Source organism: Diadema setosum, chromosome 5 (genome assembly GCF_964275005.1).
Source record: "Diadema setosum chromosome 5, eeDiaSeto1, whole genome shotgun sequence".
Lineage (NCBI taxonomy): Eukaryota > Metazoa > Echinodermata > Echinoidea > Diadematoida > Diadematidae > Diadema > Diadema setosum.
The window spans coordinates 23,136,883-23,159,127 of record NC_092689.1 but is presented as its reverse complement, the minus strand read 5'-3'; the positions used below and the strand labels follow the sequence as shown (position 1 = coordinate 23,159,127).

The 22,245-nt window shown below is 38.5% G+C and overlaps 1 protein-coding gene across 1 annotated transcript in view; it reads left to right on the top strand.

The window, feature by feature from the left end:
• The first annotated feature begins 13,607 nt into the window (after window positions 1-13,607).
• LOC140229206 (CCR4-NOT transcription complex subunit 2-like) overlaps window positions 13,608-22,245 on the top strand; it is a 164,838-nt gene continuing 156,200 nt past the window's right edge. Inside the window, exons 1-2 of the mRNA XM_072309475.1 lie at window positions 13,608-13,633; window positions 18,520-18,565. Of these exons, the coding sequence (XP_072165576.1) occupies window positions 13,615-13,633; window positions 18,520-18,565 (65 nt within the window). The 5' untranslated portion in view covers window positions 13,608-13,614. The remainder of the gene's footprint in view (window positions 13,634-18,519; window positions 18,566-22,245) is intronic.

Sequence of the window (22,245 nt, the reverse complement as noted above, 5' to 3'; positions counted from 1 at the left end):
CAAACATCCGTTTCATATTCATACTAAGAAAGTATGATTTAAAAATCACTTTTGTAGATTATAATATTAAGCGTTACTAGCGTGATGTTATGCAAGGTTACTTAGACCTAAAACAGTAGAAGTTTTGGTTGTAGACATCAAGTGACGTAGTCGTAACTTAAGTTTAGGCATATACGGCCTAGAAACGCCTAGATTTATATTCCGTTTGGTTTACTTAGTTAGGCTTGCCTGAAGTTATCGACAACCGAAAATGATATAGGATGTAGGGTTCTAGAAGTCAATAGGTCTTGATCTAGTCTGGACTCTTGCCTAGATTTCTAGACTAGATCTAACGTTAGACAGATTCTACCCTGCTGGCCCGACACTCCCGAATAAATGCAAAAGCCTGCCCTAAAAAGCTTAAGTTAACTGATATCTTGCAATTTATTGCGCCATATCTACCTCAAGATTCCTTATAATATTTGTATCAGTTAATATCAGTTAACTTGTCAACAGCCTAGGCTTATTAGCAATACGTCTGCCTGCGCCTAGCAATAATTCTCCCCAGGCGGTTTTTATTCTCTTACAAAAATGTGAATATACAGCTTACAGGGCTTACACGCGAGTACCCAAGTCATCGCTATAGAGGGGACCAAGCAATGGTAGGGTGGCAAGATACGTCTCCCATATTCGAGGAAGCTTTTTTTTTCAGTTTTAGAACTGAAATTCAACAATCTGGTGCACACTTTAGTTGTAATATCTGGAAATTTGTCAATCAGAGAAGGTGGGAGGGGATAAGCCCTATTCCTCCTCCCTACCCGAGGGAGATTCTGTATTTCTGATTGCATTTAAACGTTTTGGTGCACGTATTTTGTGGCATATTTGGAAAACTGTCTGTGTTCAAAATGTAGCCACAGTCTACTTGTATGCATGGGGGCGGGGGGGGGGGGGGGACGGGCGAGCAGGGAGAAGGCATGGACGAGGGCTATCACCACCCTTCCCGTACGAGGGAGCTTTTGCCTTTTTAAAGTTGAAACTCGTATACGCATATTTTGATGGAATATTTTGGGGGAAAAAAAACTTATCCGTGATGGGGAAGTGAGCGAGGAAAGGATTGATTAAAAGGGGATATTCCCCTTGTACATGAAGGAACTTTCGAGTTTTCGGAATTTAAGTGATAAATCTTGTGCACTCAGAATTATTCAGAATTTTTTTGTAAATCTGAAAAGTGTACTAAGGCTCGGGAAAGGGGCACAGCCTAGAGGAGGGGGTTTGGGAGGGGGTATCCCCCTCCCAAGCACGAGAGATTTTGCATTTTTTAAATAGAAATTCAGCAATCTGGTGCACACTTTGGATAAGTAGACAAAACGCAAGAAAATTTTCCTCATTTCGGGAATTATTGGGGGACAAAATGACGTGTTGCGCGCTCCCCCCCCCCCCCCCCCGTCCGCTCCAGGATCGACGTCCCTGCATACGAGTGGGCTTTTGCATTCTTAGAATACAAATACAAATGAAAAGTTTTGATGGAAAATTCGGAAAGCTGTCAATCCCCAAAGTGTACTAAAGTTTTTAATTGGAAACAAAGCGGGGAAAGTGTTGATTGAAAGAAGATATCCCCTCCCACCCGCGGTGGATCTTTTGTGTTCTTTTTTGTAACTGAGTGACAGACCTGGTGCACACTTAATGCTAATAAAACATTTGGGAATCTGTCAATCTAAAAAGAAAAAAGGAAAAGGACAGAAAGGGGAGGGGGTATCATCCTCCCATACGAGATTTTTTTTTTTTTTGGCATTTTGCATTTTCAGAATTGAAATTCTGCAATATGGTGCATACTTTGGATAAGATGTAAGTTTTCTATCAAAAAACGCAAGAAAATTTTCCTTATTTCGGGAATCATTGGGGATCAAAATGAATTTAACTATACCCCTCCTCCGTCCGCGCCCTCCGTCCTCCCGGGATCGACGCCCCTGCACAGAGGGTGCATTTGCATTTTTAGAATCCAGATGAAAATATCTCGTAAACACATTTATGAGGTAATGTGGGAAAATTTCAATCCCAGAAGTGTACACTATTTTTTTTTTTTTTTTTTGGGGGGGGGGAGGGGGAACCCTCCGTTAATTGAAAGTATCTAGATATCTCCTCCCACTCACGGAACTTTTGCATTTTTTAAAACTGAAGTAACAGACCTGGTGCACACTTTAAATGAAACATTTTAAAATATGTCAATCTAAAGTGTATTAAGTAGAAAGGACTGAACGGGGAAGGTATGGGAGGGGGAATAGGCCTATCCCCCTCTTACGAGAGGGAGATTTTGTATTTTCAGAATTGAAATTCAGCCATCTTTGGGTGAAATATTTAAACAGTTTTCTATCAAAAAAGTAAGAACATTTCCACATCTCAGGAGTTACGAGGAGGAGCAAAATGATATGTTAAGTGCCCAATACTTTTATGGGGGAACCATCCCCCCACCCCCATCGACGCCTCTGCATATGAGGGAGCTTTTGTAAGTGAAAGATCTGCTGCACACTCTTTGATAAAATATTAGGAAATACGTCAATCTCAAAAGTGCACAAAGTCTATAATATCGAAAGGGATCCAGTGCCCCATTAACACTTCCGTAGGGGCGGGGCAAATGCCTCTTTGCCCCCCCCCCCCCCCCCCGAGATAGATTCGACGCCCCTGATCATCCCTGGGTATGCATGCCAGTGGCGTAACTACGGGGGGGCATGGGGGGCACGTGCCCCCCCAATCCGCTGGTAAAAAAAAAAAGAAAAAAAAGAAGAAAAAAAGAAAAAAAAAACCTACCAAGATGGTAATTCAATGGTTAGTAAACTGCTTTTGAAATCGACATGAAAGGATGATCAAGAAAAAAGATATTTTTCTAAGATTTCTTTAAACCATATCGTCGGTGTTTTCACGAAGTGGCACGACCGGCCAAAATCGAGTAAATTTTTGATTTTAAGATTTTTGCATGTTATGATAGTAAATACCGAGATCTACAACCTGACAAATTTTTGAACCTCAATCTCAAATAATTACGTAATAATAACGACCGTGTCACTTCGTGAAAACTTCGACTGGTCGGTCTACGATTTTCACGAAGTGGCACGATCGCGGGTTGATGGTGCGTATACGCCGGACGTCATCATAAATCATTTATCTGCCAAACGTCCTCGTACGGCGCGCGTCTAAGATGGCTGCGCCCAGAGCAACGGAAACTAGACAGACGAAATCGGTAAAGTTACATTTCGCTCTGTATTGAAACTTTAATTGTTCGAATTGTTCACATTCTTGAATGTAGATTTATGAATGAGGAATTAGAATATCAAAACAGCGTAAATATGTATTCTTGCAGATCACATTGACTTCGTTTGGCGCTGTCCTAGCTTCGTGATCTACGTGTGCAGTCCCACATCTATTATTCGGTGTAAGTGGAGAATAGGCAGGGAAAGTGATTCGAACTAAAGTCAAATGAACACGTCTCACATTTGCATCGAATCTTAAACGCACTAACTGGTGATATATTGTGAAGTTTTATTGTTACCTGTATTACGAGCTCAAATATGTAGTGCTACGACCTACTTCTTCCCAGGTGGCAGGTAGACTGATTTAACTCTTTTATCTTACTTGATTATGTCTGAGAGTGAATCTTCCAGGAATTTAGATCCATAGCTGTTTAATAGGGAGTCTATATCTAGGCCTACAACTTCAAGATCTAACTAAGATAGCTAACAGTGTTACAGTGTTAATAGTGTTCTTGAATACCGTTGGCGTTACCTGTCCAGGTTACTCTAAAAGTGATGTTAATTCACTGACTGCCTTTGAATTCTCGATGAAAAAAAAAAAAAAAAAAAGATTTTAGAGTTACTTCTGCTACAAGTCTAGCATTAAATCAGGGAGGTCCTCTTCCCACCTCCCTGTCTAAATTGAGGCATTACCAACAACAATGAAGGGTTTGATAATGTTGTCGAGAATACCGTACCAACAAATTTGATTTGGATAGACAAGCAAAAAAAAAAAAAAAAAAAAAAAAAATTGCTGTGCAACGTTTATGCTCAGCACCTGAATTCATAAATTGTTCTATCATGCTATACTATGAGCTTAAAAGCCTCAATGTGGTCATAATTGGCCTATACGTGGCAAGTACTTTTGCCTTAGTTTGCGATTTTTCGTTTTGTTTATTTTTATTTTCTACAATCTATGGTTCTTTGAAACACAGAGGGTTTTTTTTTTTGGGGGGGGGGAGGTGGAGACTGGGGATTCGGAGCTGGGCAAATTGTAAAATTAAACCGAAGAGATGTTCATAAACTTCATATTCTGGTAAGCTGTAGAATACAGACCTGAAAGGGATGGGGGGGGGGGGCAGTGTGATGTTTTGCAAATCTGTGCATCAATTTTATGATCTTACAGAACTGGTAGTGATGGAGTTTCATGTGGCTGACAATGACATCTTTCATTCATTTTCCATTACAAACAGATATTGAGGCATTTGTGTGGACAACCCAACAACTTACAGACTGGAATGAAATGAGTGCTGTCCTTCAATGATGGGCTACTTTACAGTATTGTACTCCATACCGCATTCCTGCAGATTTCTCCTATCATCTCAAGCTTGAACAAGAACCGTAAGTTACATTGCTATCTGTCAAGGATTTAGAGTAAATTAGACAGACCAGTGTGTAATAGACAGTGCAGGCACACTACTAGTAATAATAATATTACTAATATGATTTGCCACATACTGAAATAATTGTTTTGATTACCTTTGAATTCTCAATGAAAAAAAAAAATGATTTGAGAGTTACTTCTGCTAGAAGTCTAACGTTAAATCAGGGAGGTCCTCTTCCCACCTCCCTGTCTAAATTGAGGCGTTACCAACAATAATGAAGAGTTTGATAATGTTGTCGAGAATACCGTACCAGCAAATTTGATTTGAAATGATGGATAGACAACAAGCAACAAAAAAAAAAAAAGATGCTGTGCAACATTTATGCTCAGCACCTGAATTCATAAATTGTTCTATCATGCTATATTATGAGCCTAAAAGCCTCAATGTGGACGTAATTGGCCTATACGTGGCAAGTGCTTTTGCCTTAGTTTGCAATTTTTTGTTTTTTTTGTTTTTTTGATTTTCTACAATCTATGGTTCTTTGAAACACAGAGGGTTTTTTGGGGGGATGGAGGCTGGGGATTCGAAGCTGGGCAAATTGTAAAATTAAACCAGAGAGATGTTCATAAACTTCAAATTCTGGTATAAAGCTGTAGAATATAGACCTGAAAGGGATGGGGGGGGGGCAGTGTGATGTTTTGCAAATCTGTGCATCAATTTTATGATCTTACAGAACTGGTAGTGATGGAGTTTCATGTGACTGACATCTTTCATTCATCTTCCATTACAAACAGATATTGAGGCATTTGTGTGGACAACCCAACAACTTAGAGAGTGGAATGAAATGAGTGCTGTCCTTCGATGATGGGCTACTTTACAGTATTCCTGCAGATTTCTCCTATCATCTCAAGCTTGAACAAGAACTGTAAGTTACATTGCTATCTGTCAAGGATTTAGAGTAAATTAGACAGACCAGTGTGTAATAGACAGTGCAGGCACACTACTAGTGATAATAATATTACTAATATGATTTGCCACATACTGAAATAATTGTTTTGTCTTACTCTTTCTTTAATTACAACTGTATTTGTAGTTTTATGAATGTGAAGCACTGACATAACATGGAATCCAACATTTTGACGTCTAATTACCTGTAGTCATGTTGCATTGTGTTATAAAGGCAATGCTGTCCCTCAGTCTGATTTTGATATGGTAGCAGTATGCAATTTCTTCAGTGTCATGTATCTTTCAGGACTGTTGTAACTGTAGTTTTTTATTGTTAGTTTGATTATTGTTGTGTTTTTATTTTTTATTGGGAGGGGAGGGGGGCAAGGGAGATGAGGAAGAACAGTTATACACTCTGTACTGATATCAGATACCATCAACTTTGCAAAAGTCAATGGCACATACTGTATGACAAATTCTTGGCAGAGATGATGAAAATGAACTGTCTCAATATACATTTATAGTTTTACTCATGTCAATGTGTTTTTTTCTTTGTACACTGAGAAGTCAAATGTCTGAGACATTACTTACATGGAATTGACTATGTCACTGCTTTTCACTTGTGATGTCCTGCTTTCTTTATTCTTTACTTTAGTTCTGCTCCTGATTCTAATCAACAATGTGTTCATGCACCATTTCGTCTGGCTTAGCATCCTCTTCTTACTGCACTCAAGGGTTACATTGTGCACCATGCTAAAGGTGAGCAAGATATAAACAGCAATCCATGCACCTTTTCATGTAGTATTTGGTTTTATTTTGTCATAGACAATTACTAAGATAATCCAGTGTCAATGGACAATTAGGTGTAATCCTAGTACAGTCTTCTTATGCACATTATCACATTGATTTAAACTTTATGATGAAAAAAAAATGCATTAACACTTTTGAGTAAAACACTACCAAAGTGTTTATATGAAAGGAACATTATCATATAATTATTTTCTAAGGGAAATCGGTGTAGTTTAAAAAATGTGGAAAATTTATTAAGAAGTATGTTATGACTGTTGTATCAAATGTCATCATTCCCCTCTGCAATGGAGAAGTAAAATTGTCTGTGAAAAACAATTGTTCCTCTTTGCATAGGGAGAGAAGCAGATAACAACTGTCTACTGGAGAAAGCCAAGAGAAACCCGAAACAGCTACAAATGACTAGGGTGGCTGAGCTGAACATCTGCACTAAAATCCAAGCCATGGGATCATTATGGAAGGAGATCATAGCAATATTTCACCACAATCACAGAGTTGCTCCACACAGCAGCAGCAAACTTTTCACAAGAGTGTGTACTTTATGAATGGACAGGCAGGTTCTGGCAGAACATTATTTCGATGTTCTTTTTGATTTTCTATTTAATGACTTTGGGTTTGTATGTGTGCAGAAATGGGGGGGGGGGGTAGTGGTGTCTTAAAATAGGACATCATTTTTAATAATGATAATAATAATAATAATAATAATAATAATAATAATAATAATAATAATAATAATTATAATAATCAACTGTGCTTATATAGCATATGGAAACATTCTGTATTATGCCTTTTGTGCTCAAGGATAGAAATGGTCTAAAAAAAACATACAATTGCAATTACAATGATACCTTGTTTCATGTTTAGACTATAATGACAGGTGTTTGCAAGGCAGACTTAGATTTGTCAACATTTGCAATTCATTTTAAATTCTGGGTAAGATTATTCCATATATGGTAGAGACATTACAAGCAAATGTATGCCATTGCTTTTTTATTCAGAATAACAAATAAGTCACTACCTTTTGAATGAAGGTTTCTTTCTGGTGTGTTTCCTATTTAAAGTAGTTCTTTCAAATAGTGTGGATTCAAAAGTTAATACATTGTATCAACATTTTGATCTGTATATGAATTTTGCCTGGAAGCTAGTGCAAGCTTCTTAGCACCGGTGAAATTTTTGTTCATGTTTTTGGAATTTGGACACTACTCTTGCAGCAGAATTGGAATAGCTTGTAATCTCTGTATCTGTTTGACTGACAATCCACAAAGTAATTAATGACAAGATCAACATGTCACATTAAGAAACCATGAACTGAATGTACTGCTGTGCATTAATATCAGTAAAGTCTCAAATTTTCCAGATATTGTATGTGAAAGAATCAAGGAGACATTAAGGGACATTGATCCTACATACTGTATCTCTCACTGTCACCTTAATCACTGACATTACTCTTGATAACCATCAATCCATGAGTCTTTCTATACAGCTTTGTCACAATGATGCCATCCTCAATTTCCACTGTATTATGCTTCCCCTCTCTGACTTTAAACAGTGCTTTTCACAACAAAACCATACCAATGTTAAATACCATATAGATGTCTCTTCTTTTACTCTGTTTATGAACCAGCTCTCCCATCAAATTATTCATTTTGTCTCCCTTAGCCCAGCCACCATTATGCCAAACCCATAAACAATTTTCAGTATTTTTGAATTATGCCTACCACAGCACCTGTGACACCCACAGCAGACGTAAACTAAAGTCAGGACCAAGTCAAGTCAAGTTGTGCAAGTTAGAAAGGTATTAGTAGACTGCAAGAGGGATATAAACAATTGGATGCCTACATTTCCTCTGCTTGCTCTCTCTCTCTGCAACTAATAAATGACTAATAAACTTTGACAGAAAATGTTTTCTTGGATGATAGATGTACTGGAGTACATAGCCACACTATTGCAGTCTGTGTCCACATCAGAAATTATGGCCTAGACATCATTATCTATGTCTTTTTATATTGTATATTGTGGATTTTATTTTTGAAACAATGATGAATAAATGCAGATCTGATAGCCACTTCTTACTGAGCTTAGATAAGGAACTTTGTGTATGGTATCCTCTAGCAGTGAGAGAAAAGAAAGGGAAACATGAGGATTTTTATATCTTGCAAAATAACATGGTATGGTAATAAATTATATTTCAGGCACATACTGTGCATAATATGAGTGCTTACAAACTTTTACAAAATTAGGGAAGATCAAGACTGTTTGCAGAAAATGTATAATACACTTTGTGAACTGTCACAGCAATTTAAACATCAATTAGTTCAGTCACTGTCTACAAGATTGTATTGCCTTTGATATGAAGAAGGTTATCCATACCAAATCAGCTAGTGTCTTTGTAATTATGTACTTGTATTCATATCATCATATTCTAGATTGATTATAAAGTTAATGTTTGGTAAACAGCATTTGACCAGGTTGAAGTTAGGTTATGGGATATGGAAGGAGGTGGAACATTTTCGTCATTATTTTGTAAGATTTTTGGGCTTTAAAGGCAAAAGTCAGTCTAGTCTCATACATCTGACTGACATTTTTGAATCTAAAAAAAAAAAACCCAAATGAAATATTGTAGTACCCTGAATGCCATAAAATATAGATATCAAGGTGGGTGATACATACAGAGCTTGGTATAAATGTTAGAACATAACAGAAACCTTCGTTACATCTGAAAAATAAATGAAAGGTAATGTACTGTACCTTAACTTCATTCAAGTTGGAATCTGCATTATATGAGTAGTATGATCCGCGTATAGTTTATTGAAAAGCCATATTTAAAACTCGTGTACACGCGTGGTAATAAATCTATGAATGAGAAAAGATACCCAAATAAATCTCATTTAGTTTTTATGTAATTTAAAAAGTTTTGTAATGTGTCACGTGTAGGAAATAAATAGAGAGAGAGATTGTGTGTTTGTGTGTATGTGTGTGTTTGCGTGTGTGTGAGGGAGAGAAAGAAAGCGAAAGAAAGGGTGGAAAAGAGAGTGATATTACCAGCACAAAATTATTTTCTTTACAAGAATGACACATTCACAAAGCAATAGAGCAAACTGATTACATTTCATATTCGAAAACAACATGCTTCGTGGTTATAGCACGAGATACAGTAATGCTCCGAGGAAGAGAGTGAATCTTGAAAATTATGATCCGAAATAATGTGCATAAAGACCGATGCAATGAGCTGAGAGCAATGATCAATGTGTAATATAATGAAGAACAACTCAATAATAATGCCTTTCTGCGAATGGATGAGAGATTTAGAAGGGGAAAAGAAAAAAAAGTATCAAAAAAAAAATCTTGATACCCAATTCATATCACTAGTATACAAAGGAGCATCGCTAATGCGCGCGCTCGATTATGTGCGCGCGCGGCTATGAGAAATGATGAAGATAACCTAACGCGCAGCGCGTGCCCGCCGATGGTGTCACTTCGTGAAAAATGAAATCCGTACCATGCGCGAAGAATCAAAGCGGCACGGCCGACGGTGCCGGTTCGTGAAAATATTGGAAGCGTTGTTTACGTGTTTTTGTGTTTTCACGAACCGGCACGACGGACTTTGCCCGATATTTCAACGAAACTTTTTTTTTTTCACAATGAACCAAGAACATGAAACACACAAACAACTCCTAATCTGTCGTGCAGTGTGATATTTAGGTAACTGGACGTGAAATATAGGCGCAATCATGGATTTTTCAAAGGCAAAAACTTCAAACGCGATTATCTCGAAACTTACTTTCGCGGCTCCGGGGCCGGCTGTGCCGGTTCGTGAAAACACCAGCGATATAATTAAAGAGGTATTATAGTGAAACATTGTTCAAAAAGTCCGGAGACGACAAAAGATTGTGATTCAGTGTGATTCCTGGTTGGCATTTTGAATACAAGCAGGATGTGCGCAGTGTACTCAGAACATCGGAATGGCAAAAAGAGTCGCTGCAATGTTGCGCAATGTGATGTTTGATAGGTTGTACACATTTGCTATCAAAGCTTGATCATTGATTTTGCAGTGTTGCTTTACATACTAGTCTATATCAAAATGCCTTGCATTGCCAATAATAAGACTTGACCTTGGCTATTTCCTAACTTTTCCATCTATATTGATATGAAACACACGACAAACACAAACAAATTAGGGGATGCTCTATATAAAGTACAGATTTTGGACATCCTTCTCCCGCTTGGTCACTTCGACGCCCCCTCGCTGGTCATACCTCCCCCAATCATGAACATAAACCGACACCCTTGACTACCAGTGGCGGATCCAGGGGGCGCACCGGGCGCCCCCTCCCTCCAAAGCGAAAAAAAAATATATATGTAGCTACAAACGACAGTTTTTGGACTGTAAAATGTCAAAATTTTCAAGCTCGCTCGCTTCGCTCGCTCGCATTGTTAATCGTTATGCAATTCTCCTGATGTTGCTGTCAGTAATTGCCAGCAGTTGTGCCCGGTGCGCCCAGGCCCTCTCCTTAATTTCCAAAGCGAAAAAATATAGCTAAAAACGGCAGTTTTGGGACTGTAAAATGTCAAAATTTTCAAGCTCGCTCGCTTCGCTCGCTCGCATTTAATCGTTATGCAATTCTCCTGATGTTGCTGTCAGTAATTGCCAGCAGTTGCGCCCGGTGCGCCCCCTCCCCTTAATTTCCAAAGCGAAAAAATATAGCTAAAAACGGCAGTTTCGGGACTATAAAATGTCAAAATTTTCAAGCTCGCTCGCTTCGCTCGCTCGCATTTAATCGTTATGCAATTCTCCTGATGTTGCTGTCAGTAATTGCCAGCAGTTGCGCACGGTGCGCCTCCTCTCCTTAATTTCCAAGCGAAAAAGTATAGCTACAAACGGCAGTTTTGGGACTGTAAAATGTCAAAATTATCAAGCTCGCTCGCTTCGCTCGCTCGCATTTAATCGCTATGCAATTCTCCTGATGTTGCTGTCAGTAATTGCCAGCAGTTGCGCCCGATGCGCCCCCTCCCCTGAATTTCCAAAGCGAAAAAATATACCTAAAAACGGCAGTTTTGGGAACATATGTCAAAATTTTCAAGCTCGCTCGCTTCGCTCGCTGGCATTTAACCGTTAATATGCCATTCTCCTGATATTACTGCCAGTAAATGCCAGCAGTTGCACCCGGTGCGCCCCCCCCCCCCTGAATTTTCAAAGCGAAAAAATATAGCTACAAGCGGCAGTTTGGGGACTGTAAAATGTCAAAATTTTCAAGCTCGCTCGCTTCGCTCGCTCGCATTTAATCGTTAAGCCATTCTCGTGATGTTACTGCCAGCAACTGCCAGCAGTTGCGCCCGGTGCAACCCCCTTAATTTCCAAAGCAAATATATATATATATATATATATATGTATATATATATATATATGTATATATATATATGTATATATATACATACATAATTATTATATTATTATATATAGCTACAAACGGCAGTTTGGGGACTGTAAAATGTCAAAATTTTCAATCTCGCTCGCTTCGCTCGCTCGCATTTAATCGTTATGCCATTCTCGTGATGTCCCCAACTGCCAGCAGTTGCGCCCGGTGCAACCCCCTTAATTTCCAAAGCATATATATATATATATATATATACATACATATATTATTATATATAGCTACAAACGGCAGTTTGGGGACTGTAAAATGTCAAAATTTTCAAGCTCGCTCGCTCCGCTCGCTCGCATTTAATTGTTACGTTATGCAATTCTGATGTTGCTGCCATGAGGTGCCCCCCCAATGTCTTGACCCACGGTACGCCACTGATGCATGCCCATAGATGTATCCTGATTGAGTCATCATCGTTTCAGGAATGATTCAGGAAATGGAGGGGGTTCAATTCAATTCAGTATTCAATGCAATGTTTTATTTCATTTTTCGACGAAAATATAAATATCATTTTTTTTTTGGTAACAGAAAATAAGGTGATTAAACTATGTAACATGAAAAGAATGTACAATGATAATTGTACCACCTTACAATAATATATACACTATCATAAAACTCAGGTGATTAGAAGTAACTAAACAGTATGCAAAATTCGAAAAATGGCGGTATAGTTTTTGTTATTGTTTGTTTGTTTGTTTGTTTTCATACATAATTTGCAGATGGTCCTGAGTTGCTCGCGTCATAGCATGTTTACATGTAGGCCTATACTACTAGCATTTGACGTTGTCGATATTACTTTCTTCGCAAGCGAGCGAAGCGAGCGAGCGCTTGAGAAAATTATGTATTATCCTACAAGATAAAATACTGTTCAGCTCCGTTACCTGTCTGAAGGCCGGCGTACGAACGTCATGCAATATGCCAAAATTGATTCAATCACATTTCTGCTTCCTCCACTTGAAGAGTTTGTTCGCAAAAACCGATAAGTCCATTTTTGAAGATTTTGAAGTATGGTGTCTGTCATAAAGTACAAAATAATACCTTTAAAATGATAATTGGTCACTATACAACAGGTACATTTTTGAAGTTATGGTCAAAAGAAGCAAAAATGTTCGTATTATTCTCTTTATTTTTCTTTACCTTTAATCGCAAATATCTCCATTTGGCAAATATGGACTTATCGGTTTTTGCGAACAAACTCTTCACTTTTTTCTCAAATTTCAGGGGGGGGGGGATGATTGTACAGGCCACCCCCACTCCATTTCGGGGGGGGGGGGATTCATCCCCCCCCCCATCCCCCCGGGATTTACGCCCATGGTGGGAAGAGACTCTTCCCACCTCCCTGGACAGACAAACGTTGATCAAATTATAGTATGATTCACTATTTTTCATTATTTTAAAGCAAGCAATGAGTTTCGACATTTCAATTATGGTTGACGTGTTATGACATTTGTGGTAATTTTGACATTAGTTGTCTTGCCATAGTGGGCTCTACAGGGTAATTGCCCGAGACCCGTGTTAGCAATTCGGTTCAGAAATATACTCTCGGGATTTGGCGGGCTCTCCTCCTTGGTCCTACACACAACATCTACCTGATAATAAAGTTGAAGTTAGTTGTCCGGATACACAGATCTGGTCCAAAAAGAAATGCCTATAATACTGCGGGATCACATACTCCGTCATACAGACAAATATACTGCACTTGTGTTTATGCCTGTTTGCGATTGAGCAATCACAACCCTTCAAACTGCACTGTTTGTCAGTGATCAAGTTAGTCAGCGACACAACTTACCAGCTATGGGCTGTAGCTGGCGCTGTAATTTGTTCATTCGGCAGCCATTATTACGTTTCTTCATGACAGTCTCGAATTTTAGTGAGTATGAATATTTCTTTCATTGCTGATATTTTTATGCATTATGAAATATTTATGTATTTAGCAATACTTAAGCTTATGAAATAGTACTTGCAGTACGTGTAATTGTGCAATTTCTTTCCGTATTTCCTTCTTTGTTAGCATAATAATCGTTTCAAATGTGTTCACATCAATGCCATCTTTACAACGCAAGCATTCTCTACTGTAGTCCCGTATACCGCAGTTTATGTTACTACGTTAGCAGTATCCAATGAGCTGACATTTTATTCGATATGGATTAGGATGTCGGTAGTCAATCCCAGAATCTAGTCTACTGTTTCAAGGAAGACGGAAGACGGAATGTAGTCAAATTAGTTTGTTTTATTTGCCGTTTTTTCGATTACTCACATAATACACACACATAACATTCAACAGTTCAATGTAAATTTACTACTACTTCTACTAACTTGTTACAGTCAGTGTCATTACTGTCAAGAGCCAAATTACAGAGCAGAGCAGAGGTAAGAACCTCTTTAACGTCAACACTAAATGCAACAGGAATGCTTAGTACAAAAAATTGTACATACACAGTCATCTGACAGTTAGAATCTAAGGCAGTAAGGGCATTTAGTTAAGGCCCGTATTCTGCTAAAAACGTAGACCGAGTTTAAACCAATGTTGGGTCTAAAGTGGGTTTAAAATGGGTTTAAAACACCAAGTAGGGTGTCTGATCGAGCACTGCACTGCCAGCCTTCGGACAAAATGCGCCCCTATCTTACAACACGCAAGCCCCATAGAACACAATGGAGTCACGCGCCTACGCTGTCTGTTGACCCTGCATTTTTGTGCCAAATATCGCATTTATTGCAAAATCCCTGGTCCATGCCGCTATTGAATCCTAACAAATTTGGTATCATCTGAAAGAGAAAGTTTTGCTCCATATCTTATCAAAGCGCTGGTACATGAAGTGAAATGAAATGTTGTTAGAATCACACCTATCTCGATATCTCGGCGTCTGCTTTGCTACTTGTACTAGCGTGTGGCATGTGAGTAGTTTAGGATATGCTGAATCCGATGGTGAGGTTAATTTTTCGCTAGCTCCACGTCTTGGGGCAGGGATATTGCCGAGAAGACACCCCTTGCAATAATTTTTTTGATCACAGCAATTGAAACGTTTTAGGCGTGGCTTCGTATGCAAGCTCCACAGCAACGTCTGCGCCAAGGCACTCGTGCATATGTAAATTCAACACCCAGCGCTGTATCATATCACATGGCCATTGCAGAGTTAGCACGTGTGCATACCGAGCCGGATGCATGCGGCGAGCTAGTGCTGTGTGTGTGTTTGTCGAATGTACATTGTAAGTAAATTGACCTGTATTTCTCAAAGCTTGATATATTTTTATTCATTTTTATGCCTCTGCATGAAGTGTTGCCAGGGGCATTATGTTTTTGGGTTGTCTGTCCTTCCATCCGTCCTTCCGTCCTTCTGTCCCTCCTTCCATCCTTCCGCCTGTAATCAGTTCTGTGTACAGTGGAATTAAAAAATCGTTTGAGGTATCCTAATGAAACTTGGCATGTACATGTATGAGCTGGTGAAGTTGTGCCTATCGACTTTTTGGTGCACATGATAAGGAATTTTAGGGTCATAGAGTCAAGGGTCAAAGGCCAGGTTAAAATGCTAAAATTTTACTGTTTAATACTGAAATTACACTTTTTCTTCATATCTTGGAAATTACGTAATGCATTTAACTTATAAAAGGGTCAAAAGTCAAGTAAAAATTCTCAAATTCCCCAATATCTGTTCTCTTTTAGACAATATACATAGCCATTCATCCAATGATGAAACCTACATGTAGTTCAAGGAAAGTGAACATTCAACACATTTGTGACAAACATGTCATTTTAATATTTTGCCAATTGTATGAAACTGTCATCAAACATTGTCAAGATGTACAATGTACGTGTACCATAGCCATATTGGGAAAACCATGCATTATGGCGGAGGCATACCAGTCATAGTGACATTTCTAGTTTGTTATGTAAGTCATCTGGGAAAATTTTGGACTTTCACAAACTTATTTGCCTGAGTGTCATGCAAATATAAGCTGTTGTTACATGCAGACATTCTATCCACCAAATTATCAAGTAACTTTAATTTCTGTTTTGAAGCAAAATGTTTTTATATTACCAAAAATCAGAATTCTGAAGTTACAATGTATAGAAGGCATCAAAGAGAAGATGTCATATAACCTTTACATTGTACATAGAAAAGAGAACAATGTAAAGTTATTTTCAGCCCCAAAGGCAGTGATTTGGTACCGTAAGGTAGCGTAAGGAGTTGGCAATGCAATCCAATCACTTTCGCAAGTCTGTCCTCAATGTACAATATTGTATTACCATGGAAACAGCCATTAGTAGTAGGTGTCATATCCAATTTCTGTTTTTGAGGAAGACTTGTAGGAGCGAATATCAATAGACTGCCTATTTCACAGTGCCATGCACAGCTCTTCAAAGAATGCAATTTATGAGATGACTGACCCTGTACAAAAGAGTTCATTAACTTTTCTCCGGCAATGAGGTGTTTGACTTTGGTCAGGGTTTGACATTTTACCTCAGCTCCCATTATATTGCGTGCCTTCTCATTGTATTGTACATGTACACCTGTAGCTCCATGCTCCAAGGGTATCTATACCCAGTATAAAGAGGGGAAAAGTGTGCCTACTATTTTAGCCTTAGTTCAAACAAACCAGTGGAATTTGTTCAGTACTAAAGAGAAAAGTGAAAACGACTTCCTCGGGACTGCGGGAGAATATTTTGTCCCAGACCTATAGATCAAAATTTGAGTATGTAAATAGTAAAGTTACAAAGGATATCCCAATTAGACACTCAAATATATACAGTCAAACCTGTCTTAGTGGCCACCTGTCTAAAGTTGCTACCTGCATATTACTGTATATAGCGGCCACTAAAAAATCCCCCGCAAGAAATTGCAGTATTATAGACCCTTTATATCGTGGTCACCTGCCTTAGCGTTGCCAGTGGCCACTCATTTTGTATCCCATGGTGAATAACTGCATATAGCGGCCTCAAACCTTTAGCTGAACCATTAGATCAACCATGAATACTATGTACATTAGCTGTGAATTCTACCAAGTCCTATCAAAAGAACAGAAATAGGCTGAAAAAAAAATTAAAATGAAGTAAATTGTACAAAAGAAATCCCCACATCAAAGCTGCTCATGCAAACTTATTTGCTGTCATTTTTTTAAAGAATAACAAGCAGTATTTTATGCTATTATACAATGTAAGTGGTGAAATTCAAAATGGCCACAGATCTGTCTGTAGTGGCCACTTTTGTCATTTCCCTTGGGTAGTCGCTATAGCCAGGTTTGACTGTACAGGGCTCAACATAAGCGGTGGCCAAGGGTTACTAAAAATTAATGTCGGGCCACCCAATTCCAAAAATATCTTTTGGTAGCCTGATCGGCCAACTAAGATTCAAAATGGATTGTTGTTATATTTCCTTTTATCTTGGGCCACAAAAATCTCAAAATTGAAGATTTTAGTCGCCTGAACAGGTTACCAGAGAAAGAAGGTAATACAAGCCCTGATATTTTCTGTATTGGGGATTTACTACCCGAAATCTAAGGTTTGTAAACCACTCGCATTGGCCGAGATATTTGAAGTTATATAACACAGTAATAGATCCTTGTCATTTTAATTGGTTGTTTGATGTTGATCATTTGTCCCATGTTACTATTATGTCATCATTCATGCAACTGTGGCTCCATTTACCATGTAGTGTTGGATCCATGCGATTTGCTCCACTTGCTCGCATGCCAAGAGCCCAGCACATAACATCGGTAAAACGTGTACATTTGCAGGGTGCATGCAATCAAGCATATTGATGGACAGCGCGCTAGCATATAGCACCCGGCACTCTCTTGATCTCAGATTTTCTTTCCTGTTTCTAAATTCAGAAAACATCAAATGACAAGTATCTTATTTTAAGTGTTAAATAAAACAAATATTTTTTTTTCATGTTTTTGTGCAATGGACAGGATGTCTCATTTGGTGAAAGATAAAGTTATTTCATCTTTCACATCATGAAATATTCTAACGATCCATTGCACTCATAAACATTCATTTTGAATATTTGTATGATGTCATTATACTGCTTAAAAGATGTATGAGAAGATGCACATGAAGATTGTGGCAAGAGTGGATGATCATAATTTGGTCAAGAATATTTAGATCGACAAATGTAACCAAATGTATTAAAATGTTGAGGCTCATTTTGAAGAGTTATAAAGTTGTTTTTATTCTTCTCCTGCCTGAATGTTGTCTTCAGAGCTTCTATATCTACAGAGCAAGTACATGTATACATAGTGAAAGTTATTTTGTGAACCACAGTGTTTATATGGCCCAGAATTATGAATCTTCTTCAAATCATCCATTTGATCAATAGGCAGACTGTTTTGTTTGAAAATAATGATGGCAGCAATGTTCAGACTTTGAGTTACCATGGCCCTGATATTCCTTTAGTGTTACTCTAAATGAAAACTATTTTGTGATATGGAAATTTTGCACATTTGCACAATTTTTAGTTTTTACAAGCATACAACTTTTAAAAGTGAAAATGTTTTCAGTAGTGCACTATAGCACGTACATAATTCATACTTACATTACAAGTGACATGTTATGCTGACAGTGTGTGAACCTGAACCTAAACATTCAAAATTAACTGGTATTTACGTGGCTAAGTGCAAACATTTCCACTTTTTACAGCTACAATACAATACCTGTCTGTAATGTATTTTGACCTCTCTGAGTTTTCTGTGTCATAATAAAAAACAACAACAAAACACCAATACTTGAATATGAGCACTTCTTACTTTTTCCATCAGCCCAAGAGTACCCAGATGAAAGAACACCTATCCAGATGTCTGGACAGTAAGTACACCTTCCTTAGTCTCTTTGTTTTTGTATTTCAAACTTCTTGTCATCAGAATCTGTGCTGTAAAGTTACAGACTCCAATCTTAGCAGGGCCTGTGGAAGGAGGAAGGTGGGGAGGGCGCTGTGCTCTTTAAGCTGCTGGTAAAACTGGCTCATCACAAAATCTCTTCATCTTTCCTGCCTTGTCCACCCATCACACACATAACATGAACACACATACATAGACACATACAAACAAACACACGTATTATATAGGAAAGATGATTGACGAGTTTGGGACAATAAAAACATGGGCCCAGTGGAAATGCAAATACAGTTCGACCTCGATTATCCGGCCTCCTTTTATCCAGAAATCTCTATTATCCGGACGTGTTCACACAGTGAAGGACTTTTTTTTTTTCATCCAAAAATTGAGAAAAAACAGTGACTTTCATGGATCTATTTCACTTAAGTTCATAAGATGTGCATGATAGGTTTCTTAATATCTAATGAGGTAAGACATGTATGATTTTCACATACACTGTAAAGATATACTTTATTTTTGTAAAGAAGGGACTACAATTTTGTGCAGGCCAGCATAGATTACACCACCGTTGCGGGGTATGCTACCTGCCTAGCTGCCAGTGCACTCGGACGGCAGCTATACATTAACATTATGTCTCTCATATCCGGCCAATTCGCTTAGGGCGGACGTCCACTTGGGCGCGGACAAGCCCAGGAAGGGTTGCGGAAGCAAATTCTATCATTTCGGCATCCTGTCCGCGTCAGACGCGGAATAAGTGTGTGAATCGGCTTGTCCTGGGACATTCCTAGGAATGTCCGTGGACTGTCCGCGGACTGACTGCGGACATTCCTAGGAATCACTCCGGAAAAGCGCGAGATAACTCGGAATATGCTAATCGTAGCCGGGCAGCGCGGAAACATCTAGGATTACACCAGGAATGAACGCGGACAATCAGAATGCCTTCCGGACAACATAAGTTAGGCATGCGGACAAACTGCGGACAATACCAGGAAAATGGAAAGGTATAAATTTGGCGCTGACGTTGACTTTTCCTCATTTGACTGCTAGCCGTCATTGATGCTCCTTGTTGTGCTTCCACAGTAGCTGCTGATATTATATTGATATGATTGGTCAATATTATTTTACAAATGTGACCAACTAAAGTCGAAGAATATTATTGTCTGCATGTCGGCTGACGACTCATTTTTTTTTTTTTTTTTTTATTTGTCTCATCTGGGAGAACAATCTTTTCTCTGCCTACAGTCACATGGATGATATTCGCAAACTTTTCGAACCATATATATATGTATATATATAAGTATATATACATATTCTTTATTCCCTTTTTTTAGACCTGTGCTTCATCCATCGTGAAGTATTGTTTTGTCTGATACTTCTGCAGAGCATGCCAAAATGATCCTAATCATTAAATTTGTTTTTCTTTCCCTCATTCTTACCCTTGTGCATCTCTAACTCTCTCTTAATTTGATCACTTGTGAACATTTGCAATGATTCAAGTCTGAGAAGTTTTTTTTTCTTCTTGCTGAGAGCTTACTAGCCTATTGTCAATGAAGTGTAAAAATGGGGAAATATTTTTAACCTACTTTAATTTACTTTTTTGTGGGGGGGGGGGGGCTGGGCTGTCAAATTGGACAATCGAGTTTATTCAATTTTGCAACTAAAACAAAAAGAGAAGATAAAATTATTAGGTGATAACAACTACGAAAATCATTCAGGTAAAGAATATTTCTGAAATGATTTGTGATGCTTAGAGCGTACTTAAAGGGAAAGTAAACCCAAAGAGCGATGTCGATTGAGTGAAAGCAGTAATATTAGTAGAACACATCAGTGAAAGTTTGAGGAAAATCGGGCAATCGATGCAAAAGTTATGAATTTTTAAAGTTTTGGTGTTGCAACTGCTGGGTAAGGAGACTACTAGAGGTTATGACGTATGAGTGGACTACAATATAAAGAAAATAAAAAGGGAATTCAATAAAAATTCATTTTTCATGAAAATTACACATTCCATCAACTTGATACTGACATATGTTAGGGGTAGCACTTATTCCCCCTGCTTTCTGAAAGCGGTTAGTCAAGAACTCTTTCATTTTGCTAGAAAAGTGAATTTTTGTGGAATTCCTTTTATATTTTCTTTATATCGTGGTCCTCTCCTACGTCATAACCTCTAGTAGTCTCCTCATCCAGCGGTTCCAACACCAAAACTTTAAAAATTCATAACTTTTGCATCGATTGTCCGATTTTCCTCAAACTTTCACTGATGTGTTCTACTAATATTACTGCTTTTACTCAATCCACATTGCTCTTTGGGTTTGTGTTCCCTTTGAATATATACACTCAGCAAAAAAAAAAAAAGGAAAGAAAGAAATTAAACACTTTTTATTCTTCATTTTCCTCCATTATCTTTAGCCTTCATTGCTATTTTGGGCTTCAAAGATATTATTTTGTAATGAAACCACAGGTACAATAGTGTATATTTTTGCAATTAAATTCATGCTTTTTATTGTGATGAATTTGTCTTTTGTTCTAATATATTGTATCATTAGAGAGCACATATGAAGAACAACTTGTTCATGTTTATATAATACATTAACATTTAGCCAAAAATTCTATGCTTTTTTTCTGAGTGTATTTCCACCTACTTTTGTGAGTTTTCAGCTGGGTTGTCACATGGGACAACCTAGTTTGTTTGCAAAAAAAAAAATAAGAAAACAACATAAAGGAAAATGTACCATAGTAAGTAATGGGAACCATGAAAGTCACTCAGATGAAAAATAATTTCTGAAAAGATCAAATCAACATAAACTTACTAGGAGGTTAGGGGGGCTGATTTCACTTCTTTCTGGTTGCTATTGGCACAGTCTCTATACTACCTTCTCCTTTGCCTTCTGGGACCGGGAACTGCTTAGATTTACCTGTTCTTCATCACTAGACGAAAGGTGTGCCTGTGATGGGGCTATTTGCATGGGGGCCTCGCCTCCCTTCTTGCTCTTCTTGCGTTTCATTGGCATGACGCTCACGGAAAGTGTCGACACTTTCGTGTCTGGATCACAAAATTTCCGCATCGGTTCCGGACACTTGCATATCGTCGCTGGGGTGACAAGACCTCGTATCTCAAAAATGTCAATTTTTTTTTTTTTTAGCTTAATGGTCAAATAATGGGTCAAGTGATGTCTTGGCCAAATTTTAACCGTCTTACTCCAAAAATGAAGCCACCATGACATGTCAGAGAGAAGACTTTCTCATTCACTATAGTGCTTTAGCCGCCATGTTTTTTTGCTCTCCTGAACATTTGACAATTTTGAGATACGAGGTTTTGTCACCCCAGCGACGATATAGATCCGCATCGGCTCCGCGCTGTCCTAAAACATTCCTGGTGTCTTCCGCCTTCATTCGCGAAGCTTCCCCACACTGCGGGATTCTTTCCGGAGCGTGTGCGGAAGGAGCGGAAGGGTTCCGGACAAGCGGGACATACTCAGGACATCGTCAGGACAAGTCGCCGAAGGTGTCAGGAAGTTCATTTCGGCGTCCAAATTTTGGTCTCGATCAAAATTTGGACGCGGAAATTTTCTCTCTCCCGAAGGTACGGAAACGCCCGGACATGTTTAGGACAGTGAGCGGACACGTTCAGGAACGTGCGAACAGGTTGCCGAA